General features: G+C 47.7%; 1 protein-coding gene across 1 annotated transcript in view; it reads right to left on the bottom strand.

The window, feature by feature from the left end:
• maml3 (mastermind-like transcriptional coactivator 3) overlaps window positions 1-10675 on the bottom strand; it is a 126642-nt gene extending 115967 nt beyond the window's left edge. The window contains exon 1 of the mRNA XM_061724567.1: window positions 9721-10675. Within this exon, the coding sequence (XP_061580551.1) occupies window positions 9721-10110 (390 nt within the window). The 5' untranslated portion in view covers window positions 10111-10675. The remainder of the gene's footprint in view (window positions 1-9720) is intronic.
• Window positions 10676-12070: the final 1395 nt, after the last annotated feature.

Raw genomic sequence — 12070 nt, 5'->3', positions numbered from 1 at the left:
GCTGATGAGTCCCACGCTACATTTGAGATAAAACAAGAAGACGTTATTGCTTTACACTCTCGTGTCTACATTTAAATACCTCTTGAAATACCGTATATGAGGAGCCCACACGTGCACGCACACACACAGTCTGGTGGTGGATCACTCAAGCATCTCTGATAACCACCTCATCCATATTTTACCGTGTTTCTGTTTGTGCAAGTGCACGAGGAGGTGGCATCACCAACGACAGCGTTTCCACAATTCAAGCATCAATAATGCAAGATCTAAACTGCCATTCAGACGCTCCTTTAAAAGCTGCGAGCGCGAGCTGTGCGCTGAGAAGGAAGCCAGCAGCCGCCTGACAGAACAAAAACAAAAAGGACAGCATACCAGCCAGAGATAAGACACCAGCCCTGAAGATACAAGAGTTTCTCCAGCGGTTTCCTGTTTACTGTCAGAGGACAATGGTTAATGTGCCAACATACGGCACAAACACCACGAGGAGAGAAGTAAAGGAGCGAACATCAGCCAGCACGGCCCACTAAACAAGTGTGCGCTTCATTTTTCACCCGCAGTGAAAAAAACCTGACGTTTTTCTTGGTGCTTCTCCTCTCCAAAGTTGCACCGTCCTGCTTCAGGAAGACTTTTACAGCCTCGGAAATGTTCAGTTAAGCGAATGCCTCCGTGCAGTTAACTGAGCTGCATGCAAAAGCACTTCCTGATAAGTTTGATTGATAAGAAGGCAAATCATAAAAATATACTGGCCAGCATTAACTTACTGCAGGAATACTGCTGTCCAGGGGAACTTTTATGTGCATTAATACGTTAACGTTATCTTTATTTATTCCAAGATGACTGCAAAGAATTATAGCTGCTACTTTCATGCCACTGAGATAATTATAACTTATCGTTTAAAGAAATAAAACTTAGCCGTTCTGAAGGATAGAATATCTTGAATAATCATGAATTAAAATGCTAACTGCAGTTCCTCAACTGACCATTGGGGGCTGACTCTGTGTTAAAAATGTCTCTGCAGCAGAAATAAACATATTTACAGAGCAGGTTAAACTATATAAAGCCTCACGTTTATGCATAATTAGTGGTGAAGTCTGTATCGACAGCTGACCTTGCCATTGGCTAGCTTTTATTGTAGCTGGTTGTGCTGTTACCTGTACTAAGAGACGGGTGTCACTTGGGTTGGAAGGGTTCGGGGCGAAGCTTAGCAAAGCAGGTTGAAGCAGGCGTTTTTGCTCCCGTTTGAAGACTGTTGGCAACAGCTAACCAGAAGACGCCACCTGGACCCTTCCAAGTAGACGAAGGCCCCGCTTCCACGTAGCAAAAACAGTGGTGTTTTCATGCGTTTTGGCCGTTCGTTTACACGAAAACGAAGCTCAAAGTCTCCAAAAACGATCATTTCTGAAAACTCCGGTCAAGTGGAGATTTGCAAAAACTCGTCTTCACGTTTGCTTGTAAACGGAGGGAAACAGACATTTAGGCCTCAGAACGTCACATTATGCAACAGAAACGTCACCAGGGTCATGTGTGTGACCTGTGTTTACAATTTGTTTGGCCACTGTAGTTACTTTTTTTCCAGGATTCTGATTGGCTAGCATGTCTTTATGCTTCTCGTTACACTGCCCCCTGTAGGTCTGGCAGCTCATAGCACTTTAACAGCGTATTTATGCGGGTTTGTGTAAATGATGGTATTTTTCAAAACAGAGGGCAAAATATCTGTTTTTGTAAATACACCAGCTATGTGTAAACGTGGCCTAACAAACAAACAATTACTGGGAGAGCCGAGACGGGAACTAGCAGACGTCCGGGGGGACTTGACCCACTCCGTTATGCCGGGACACCTGTCCTACCCCTCAGGTGTGAGCAGCCAGAGGACACAGGTCCTAAAGTTTCAGCCACATGCAGGCTTCTACTTTGGCATTTCGATGTAATGAGTCAATAAAAATAAATAAATAAACTAAATTCTACCAGACAGCCACAAATAAATAAATAATAAGCTTTTAAACTCACTCACTTCACCGTGGCGACCTCTCAAGAGAAAAAAAAACAAACGCAGTTGTTCGTTCATCATAATAACCGGTAATCAATGAGTGATAATGCACGTCACAACATTTTGTTGTTGCCTTCAGAGCTCACATGCACATCCACCCTGACCACGGTCCAGGTGCGTCCTCCATCTTCAGTCAGGCTACAACTGCTGAATATGTGCAGCATCTAGACAAACCAGTGCAAGTCCTTGGAATTAAGTCCTTTTTTGAGTTCATTTACCAAAAAATGTGATGCAATGTTCATCTAATTGACAATAATAAACACAATGTCCTGAGGAGAAACTTCTGACCACTCTTTTTCCCTCCATCATCAACTACCGTTAGCTCGAGCCACGTCACCTCGCTTTCCTTCAGGACTACTCTGCTTCACATCGCCAGAAAACTGGAACAAAAACGCCCCCAAGAAAACAAACACAGGTGAGCTGAGAAATCGCGGGAGACAGATTGCGGCTTCGCTGAGCAGCTGCAGACTGAACACGAGTGAACGCCTCTAGATCCTGAGCAGAGCACAAAAAGATGAAGGAAGTAATTAACTGGAGATCTGAAAATACAAGAATAGGCAGGAAGATACCATGCAAATATCCAATATGTGAAATATATATGAAGTGATATATATGAAACTTTTTTATCTGGACAGATACGGATGCTTATCAAACTGTTGGTTCCGCTACGACCGATCAGAGCAACTCACGTATTCAGAGCCAGTCTGACTTTTGCCGTCGTTCTGATGACATTAAAGAAGTTTCCGGTGTTATTTTGCCCACTTTATTCCTGCAGCACGTATATTTAGATGTCTTATTAAACGTATTTGGTTTCAGGACAGGTCTTTGGATTCGTCCCCGACTCATCCGACCATGATACCCATCAGCGTCTTCCGACTTAGACCTCGGGTGAAATGTCAACTTTTCGACAAATATGTTCCTCCAACCATCAAAATCCAGTTAAAAAAATTAAAAGGCAGCAAAAAAAAAAACGGAACCAAACGGAGACGGGAGCGATGCTCCGTCGGATCTGTTTTATCCGTCAAATGCAAGTTAAACAAACGAAGAAAGAAGTTGCGTACGTTTTAAAGAAAGAAATTAAGTTTCAGTAAACAAAAAAGCAGTTGTCATGTTCACAGATGTTGAACCATTCTTCATTTAATTTAGTCCTAAAATAAAAATAAAAGCCTCCCAACCCTGCAACATGTTTAAAATAAAGGTTTTATCTCTTTAAAAGCACTAAACACACTTTTTAAATGAGCTATAGGCCTGAAATGCAAAAATGACAAGACGTATCTCTGATTTATATGATCTGTAACTAAAATGTAAGAACCACAACTTTTTATTTATTTATTTTTTAGCTTTCCTGTATTTTCTTTTTAAAACATCGAGCATGTTTATTTGAGATGATGTCTCACTACCAGTGATTTAACCGAGATGCAGCTTTGAGATTTATTTTGAAATGGTTTTCTTTTCCTTTCGAGCAGCTGGAACTTGGTGACTTTGCACGTACGAGAAAACCGCTCGGCCGCTTTGTGGAGGCTGGAATCGTGTGTGTTCCTGCTGAACATGTGAACAAGCGTGGGAGGAAGGGAATGTGGTCGCAGCCGCCCCAAATCAAAAACATCCAGAGTGTGTGCATGTGTGAGTGTGTGCGTGCGTGTGTGTGTGTAAGAAGTAAAAGAGCGGCAAAAATCCCACTGTGGAGTTGAGAAGGCAAAGTTTAAAAGACACGGTTAATAGAAAGAAAGAAAACAGGGGGGGAGCTGGTGAGTGGAGCGTGTAATGAGTGGAGAGCGGAGTGTCGGTGACGTCACGCGTGCTCGCCGACGTCAGCGCTGCGTGTGTGCCTGCGCGTGGCGGTGAGTGTGAGCTTCGCGCCAGCTCAGTGGTTTAAATTTAGCATCCGGGCGACGGTCCCAGCTGACTCTAACAATGCCACGGCTACCGAGAAGAGTGTCCACGCCACATTAGCGCCATCCTGATACTGGGGGGGGATTCATGAAAACTCAGCCGCCCACTCTCCGGCCTCTGCTGCCAAGAGCTGAGTAGGACAACAGCAAGAGTGTGTGTGTGTGTGTGTGTGTGTGTGTGTGTGTGTGTGTGTGTGTGTGAGAGAGAGAGAGAGAGACATTCCTCTGCGAGGTGGATGCCAGACGGCGAGCAGAGCAGAAGACAGAGCGTCCTGAGCTGCTGTGTTTCAGTGGAGCTAACAAGCCCCTCGCTGCGCGCGTCGGCCTCGCAGCTGCAAACTCGTTAGCTGTTAGATAATCGAATCTGACTGCGAGTTTTGTCAGGAGAAGGCGCGGGCCACGGTTCTGCTTTGAAGACACGCCGCGGCCCGCTGGGTCGGAGACACGTGCCTGCAGCCGAAAGGTCACCGGTCGGATGCTGGCAGCAGCCCGTCTGTTTCCATCAGGACCTCGGCGAGACGCCGCGGAACGCCACGGAGCGTCCAGTCGGGCCTGGACGTCGCTTACGCAGAGAGTCACGTTCAGGCTCAAAAATAAAAACCGTTAGATATCAGACATGTTTACAGGTCGCCTTTTTCTGCAGGTCTTTGGTCTTTGAATGAAGACGATTCACATTATAGCTCAAAAACTATTTATCTTCTTAGCAAAGAATAGCTCAATTTAAGCGAAAACTGATGCGCGCATCCATCATCTACACCCGCTTCTTCCCACACAGGGTCACGGGGGTCTCCTGGACCTGCCCCGGTTGCTCAGGGCTCGCCCATCAGGGTCTGGAGGTGCCACGCTGGACTAAGAACCAGGGGCCTTTCTATCCTGGAGAACTGGAGGGGTTCAGTGGGAATGTTGTACCCGTTTCCAGAAAGCTGAAGTCCAAATTATAAGCCCCAAAGCGCAGATCCAGTCCGTCCAACATCAGCCAGCAAAGACGGGATCAGGAACAAATCACCGGCACCTTTGAAAAAGGCCAGAAACTCACGTTTAAGTTCAACTCACGTGATCAGAACGAAGCTGAGCGTCTCTCGACCAACCCCAGCGTAACGCCCAAGTCTGTGCGGCAACTCGGGACTAAACCTTCGGGCTAAAACAGCCCCTCATTGTCATTCACTCATGCGGTCACTGCAGCAGACACTCCGCGCTACACTGCCCCCTACACTTCCTGCAGGGAACTGCAACAACAAACATTCACCTGGTTGACATCTGCAGCATCTGGTTTTATATAAGATATCTTGTCAAAAAACATTTCACCGTCTTGTAATCCAAGTAGCTGCAAAAACAACCAAGAAAATCATTAAATCAGCTTTAAATGAAGTAATTAGTCTCGGGGTTCACATAGTTCTTCTTCCGGTGCCGTCTATAACAACGATGACGAGGAGTTATAACTGTCTGTTATCTGTCTATTACTGAGACGCAGATGAAGATCAGAGACTTTTGATGGAAAATTAAAGCAGGAAACCGGTTCACGTTAAGGCCACGTGCTCATCTGACGCCGTTGGTGTGACGAGCTTCTCGGCCCGAACGGCACTGGAGTATTCCCAGCATCCCCAGCTGACGTCATTTCTCTTGGATTCATAAATCACAGACTGAAGCAAGAAAACTATTTGATTCTGATGCGAGCGACGCTGGTGAAGCCCCAGCTCCGGGAGCTCAAACCGGCGACCTGCTCGCCGTACGGCGCGCCAGGGCCGCCCCGTTTACCTGGACCTGCCTCCTCCGGCTGCTTGTCCGGCCTAAAGAAAAAAAAAGCGACGGTGGGAACGACACAGACGGTGTCTTCTCCTCCAGTCTCGCTAATACCCAACCCGTAAACGCAAACACACACTTTCCATAATTACAGGCTGCTTTCTGCGCCGGCGTGGGTGTGTCTGAGAACCACCGAGCTGGAGCGCGCGGCACCGGGCCCAACACGGCCGAACAAGGAGATCAACAGCATCACGCTCAAACTGGTAAACGGACACACAAACATTTAAAACAGAGCCGCTTCAAACAACCCTGATAAATTAAAAAGAAAGGTTAGGAAGCTGCTTAAAGAGTGAAAAAGATCCAAATGTGAGGATCTGAGAGTCTCATAAAGCCACATTTTATTCAAAACAGAACAAAGAAACGCTGAAAGTGAAACATTTTGTGATAAAAAAAATAAACGCTCAGATTTCACTTTGATGGTAACAGCGTGGCTCCAAAGAAAACGGCCCAGAAAAGCTGGAAAAGTAAACAGTACCCGCGGAAACACCTGGAGGAACATCGTGCTACTAATGAGGTTAATTGGCAACGAGTCAGTCACGTGACTGGGAACCAAACAAGCTTCTCAGAACAGTAAAAAAATGGACAGAAAATGGTCTAAATGCTTTTTCTGGGTAAAAAATAAACTTTCTGAAGAACTGAAGGAATCTCTGTGCGCATGGGACAACGCCGAACAGCAATACGGCATGCCTGCGACACTTCACCTCTGGGTTGTCTGGCAAGCGCTTCACTCCGCTCTCAAGTGGACTTAACGGTCCCTGACGCCAGCGCCGTCGTCGTCACGTTTTCTGTGCTGAACTCCAAGTAACCAAACTGGCACTTGACGTAACCACGACAACACATCTGAGACTGGGGCGGTGCGAGCCCGCGGGGGACTGAAGGGGAGGGTCAAACGGCTCCGTGTCTGGCTAGTCTCTCACAAACCAGGAGCTGAATGCAGTCCCTCGACTGACCACCAGGGCCCGGCTCCAGTCAATCTCCCAATCCCAAAATTAGGATGTCCAACTTCACATCAGAGATTAACACATACATGTCTCTTTAAAAAAAGCAGCTGTCTGATGTGGCCACCAAATTAGCTTTTGAAAACGAAATGAGGACTTAATGGATTTAAGGTAACGTTAGTTAGCTCATAGCTTAACACGAGCTACGTCAGGCCAAAAACTGCTAATCTGCATTAAGTGAACTAAGGTGGGTGCGTTCCAGCCGTTTGCTCCACCCAGTTGCAACATGACGTAAGACGACAAACTAGTCATGAAAGGCCGTCTTCAGAGAAGCTATGATGACATCACAAGGGCCTTCATCCAGCTCTTCTTACTCAGAACGCAGCTCTCTGCGCCGTCCACAAACGCAGCTCGGTCGCGTCTGGAAGACGCCACGTGTGAGTAAGATCCAGAGAAACCGCAGGCGGAAACGCATTTGAAATGGACAACTTTGAAATCCAAAATTCTTTCTAGAAACCATATACGTCTCATCCTCCAGAGTAAAGAGGAGAGGAAACATCTGTATTGCTTTTGGTTTCTAGTTTGGGCCACTGACGCCATTGGACTGAGTCGTTTGCACATCTGGACTGGGAACCCCGATGCTGAGAGGTGCAGCTCCCATCCACACATCTCCCTCAGGGAAGGCCGAGCATCCTTCAGCAAGACCACGTCCAACCAGAGACGCCTGCTGGACCGACCTGCTCCGGACCGTTCACATCCGTCACACAAGAACCGAGACCCAGGACTGTTAGAGGGAGAACAACTCTCTTATGAGACACGTTGATGCCATCAGATTCAAAACCCACCTGTTTTTCTTTCTAAACACTTCATGTGTTTGTTTTATTGTGAGTTCAGCAGGTTTGGGAACCATTGCATTCTGGTTTATTTACGTTTCAGAGACCCGGATTGTTCAAATACTTCACTGACGGGTTTTTTTTGGGTGATTTGGGCACATTTCAGTTGTAAACTTCATGCTTATATCTGTCACAATGACAAGATCCAAAAAGCAGTAAAACACGTGCACTTCACAGTTGATGAGTTAATCATTCCAGCTTCCTGCTGTACGCTGCACATGTCCAACCCTGGCTGCACCTGTGCGGCGCTCCGAGTGCAGAGGAGGCAGGTATTCAAACGCACCTCACTTGAAACAGCAGCATGCAACGCCGAGCCTCCAACCCCCCACCCCCCCTGAGAGGATCTGCATTCACGTCTGTGTCGTTGCATCGACGGCCCACTCAGCTTTCCTCGAATGCCTGCTCCTGGAGCGACTACATACAGCCATCTAGCTGCAGCTCTGCTCTTCTGAGCAAAGAAACAGGAGATGGCTTGCAGAGCTCTCCTTCCCTTCAACCCCCCTTCCCCCCCACAGCTCGTGCATTGCTTACACACGGCCAGGAGAATACACATGGTACTAGAGTGCTCTGCTCCTTTACACGCCGCCGCCGTGAGTGGCCGGGGGTGAAACGAGGGGGGGGACGGGACGCCACTGTGTCTTTAAGCAGTAATCCCTCCGTCCTCAGAGCATTTGCTGCCGGCCATCTAATGGGCGGTTCGGTTTAATGTCCACAAGAGCCACTGGGAGCTCCTGCACTGTTAAAAATCACTGCCACTCTCTGAAGCCGGGAGCCGGCCGGCCTCGTTCGCCTCTTAAATAACGACCGAGGCAGCCTTTAAGAAATTAAAGACTGCCCCGATTTTGCATTTCAAAAGAGAGGGGGAAGCAGGGCTCACCGCAGCGACAAAAGGGACAACAATGTTGACACTCCTGACATGTATCCCTGAGTGTCTTCTAAAGGGAACAAGAGGCTGTCCACGGGGGACGCCGTGCGAGCAGGGGACACTGCACCCTTTGCTGCCGTCCCGTCTCCCATCTCTTTCACGCAAGACTGCAGACACAAATCTGATCTTTCCGGATCTGATCTGCAGCTGACCGAGACACTGGTAGGAGGACAGCCCTGGGAGACTCAGCGGTCCTCCATATGTTACCACTGCCCCCTACCAACAGGAAATCAACGTAGCAGCCTGACTGTAGCAGCTCTGGTCCTATACACCGTCTCCTCTCCCAGCTAAAAACACCAGCAGCTGCAGGATTTTTGCAGGAAAAAGTAAAAGCCCCTCTTGCAAAAATCTATCATATGATCATCACGTGTGAAGCTCCGGAGTTAATCAATCTGAGGAAAAAATGAGTAACTTGCAGTGCAAAAATAAATTAAAAAAGCTCAATAACTTAAGTGGCAGCTATCTGACATAATTTCAAATCCAGTGGGAGGTTATTTTCAGAAAAAAGGGGGGGGATAATTGTGAAAAAAAAAAGAAGTGTTACAAAAGCCCCGGCGAGCTGCTGTCTGGAGCTGCGGAGGTCTGCAGCCGGTGTTGCAACGCTGCTGGCCGCCTTGCAGAGCAACTTCCACCCACAAAAAAGGAGAAGTTCCTCTCACTCCTCTCCACGAGATGAAGTTTCGTATAGCCCTGACTGATACATCTGGTAACTAACTAACCCAAACTTTCAGGGCTGCGTCCTGCAAAAGTTGGGACCATCAGCTTGTCAAGGCTGGTCCGGACAACACTCTGTTTAAGGGGGGGAAACAAGTTTGCCCTGATGCGCGGGTCGTGCGGGCTCTCCGCGGTGCGTAAAGTGTTGAGGACCCGGGTCGGACCCAAAGCACTGCTCAACACTCTTGTTTAAGGGGGGAAAAACGTGCATCAACAAGTTTTACCCCCGATGCGCGGGTCGTGCCGCCCTCAGCGGGGCTTTTACGCACCGCCGTGCGTAAAAGCGGTGCGTAAAGTGTTGAGCAGCAGCTTTAGTGGCCCCCGGACCCGGGTCGAACCCGGGTCCGGGGGCCACTAAAGCACTGCTCAACACTCTTGTTTAAGGGGGGGGGGGGGAAGGAAACATGCATAAACAAGTTTTACCCCCGATGCGCGGGTCGTGCCGCCCTCAGCGGGGCTTTTACGCACCCGCCGTGCGTAAAAGCGGTGCGTAAAGGCGCCGGTTCCTTACCGCGATCAGCGTGCTGCTCCTCTGCTCCGCGGAGGACGCGGGCTCCGGGTCGGGCTGCTTGCTCTGCGGCTGCTTGGTGCCTCCTCCTCCAGACTTCTTGGCCCGCTGCTCCAGGCTCCGCTGGAACAGGCTGACGGTCTCCCGGCGCTCCATCTCCAGCTGCTCGGCGTGCGCCTGCTGGTAGCGGCTCTCGCAGGTGACGTGGTGGCGGCGGCAGCCCTCGATGCGCTGCCGCAGCCGCTCCACCACGGTGCTGTGCTTGGGGATGCCCCCCCCGGGGGGCCCCAACACCGGGGGCCCCGCGACGGCCGGGGTCACCATGCCGCTGTTGAGGCACATGCTGCCGGGGGCCCCGGCCCCGGCGACGGGGGGGGAGGCGAAGTCCCCCATCCCTGCCGGAGCAACTCTCCCCCCTGAAGGAGCTCCTCTCCGGACGGCGCCACCCCCGAGGGTCCGGGGTCCGAGGCTCGGGTCCGGATCCGGGTCCGGGGCGGAGGTGCGGGGCTGCAGCGTTTTAAAGGGCTCACCAAACAAACCCCCAAACTGGCTTCAACAACCCCCCCCACCCTCCACCTCCTCTCGCACTAACAACAACAACACATCCAGGAGAGAAACACAGCGAAGCTGCCGGCCGTCGTCATGGCTCCGCGCGGCAGCGGCAGCAGCGGCCGCCGCCTCGTCCGACCCACAAAAAGTTTGGCTCCGGAGTTTCCCGGGGAGCTCGCATCTCAACACGGATACGCTCCGACAGCGGTCCCGGTGAAGATGTCGCTGGTGGTGGGAGGGTGTTTGGGGGGGGGGACGGGGGTCAGGGGGAGGAGGAGGGAGGACGGCAGGGCTGCCCGCGGTGCTCCGGAGGAGGAGAGGCGGTGTTAGGAGCGGAGAGCGGCGGAAGTGTGGAGTCACTACTGGCTGCTGCCGCCTGCCACCATCACCGTCATCAGGTCCGCTTCCCCACCATGCCAGCGGAGTGATATCAGGACAAGAGTTGAGTAAAAACCCAGCTAGAGGCTGTGAAGAGCCCGCTGACGGACACCTGGAAAACCGGGAGTGGAGTCCGCGGGTGAATCCCGGAGAGGAGCGACAACCTGCACGCTCCGACACCAAACCTGGACGCACTTTTAATGCACTCATACAAATATCTATCTAGCTTGATCTACTTAAAAAAAATAAGTCAACTTTTTGCATGAGATTATTATGGACTAGTCTTTGTATAAACTACTTAATAGTTTGTATGTAAATAATACATGGATTATTTGACGGATATGGAGGAGTATAATAATAATAATAATAATAATAATAATAATAATAATAATAATAATAATAATAATAATAATAATAATAATATGGAGGAGTCAACAATTGAACGGGGAGCACTTAATGTTTTTTTTTATTTTTATTTATTTTTATTTTTATTTATTTATTTTATTTTTATTTTATTTTATTTTATTTTTTTATTATTATCTTTTTATCTTTGGAGGTATTGTCATGTACTTGTTTGTTTACTTGCTCTCATGGCGCGTCTCTCTCCCTCTAGTTGTATTGTGTTTATGAAATAAGAATGGAAATAAGGATTTGAGAAAAAAGGAATTTTGGCTCATACATAAAAGATAGTGAAGTGTAAGGGATGTATAGGGGAGGGAGGTAACAGGGGGGTTAAAAGGTATTTAAAGGCATGTTAGGCCTCTCTTTGCTTTGTTTGTGTTTGTTGTTTAGATATGTCCTTTTAATATATATATATATATATTTCTTTGTGTATAAGTTGAGGTGGGTGTCTGTCTTATGTCTATATATGTATATTAGTTGTTGTTTTTTTTGTTGTTATACTGAACGTCACTATGGTGTGGCACATAGAAAAATAAAGTAAAAAAATATATATATATATTTTGCAAGTACAGTCAACTTAATTGTGTTAAGTTTACTTTATTTATCAAAATTAAGTTGCCTTTACTTGCAAATTAATTTTGGACATACTAAAAAAAATTTTAGTATGTCTCTTTTCACCATAAATTTTGTACTCAGTAACGTGAGGGGGTTCAAATGTAGCGAAGTAAAATACTTGGTTCAAAATGCACTTGAGTAAAAGTACAAATTACATATTTCAAAAACTACTCAGAAAATTACAAATTACTCATAAAAAGTACCCAATTACAGTAACGTGAGTAAATGTAATTAGTTACTTTCCACCCCTGCTTAAAATTAAGTAGTTTATACAAAGACTAGTCTTTCTTGATCTACATAAAAATCTCATTCAAAAAGTTGACTTATTTTTTTAAAGTAGATCAAGAAAGATATTTTTTACTGTGGTGTTCTACTTAAACAAATAAAGCATGTTTCATCTAAACGTTGG

This window comes from Cololabis saira, chromosome 1, assembly GCF_033807715.1.
Source record: "Cololabis saira isolate AMF1-May2022 chromosome 1, fColSai1.1, whole genome shotgun sequence".
NCBI classification, from domain to species: domain Eukaryota; kingdom Metazoa; phylum Chordata; class Actinopteri; order Beloniformes; family Belonidae; genus Cololabis; species Cololabis saira.
The sequence above is the reverse complement of the archived record's forward strand: the minus strand, read 5'-3'. Positions and strand labels throughout refer to the sequence as shown.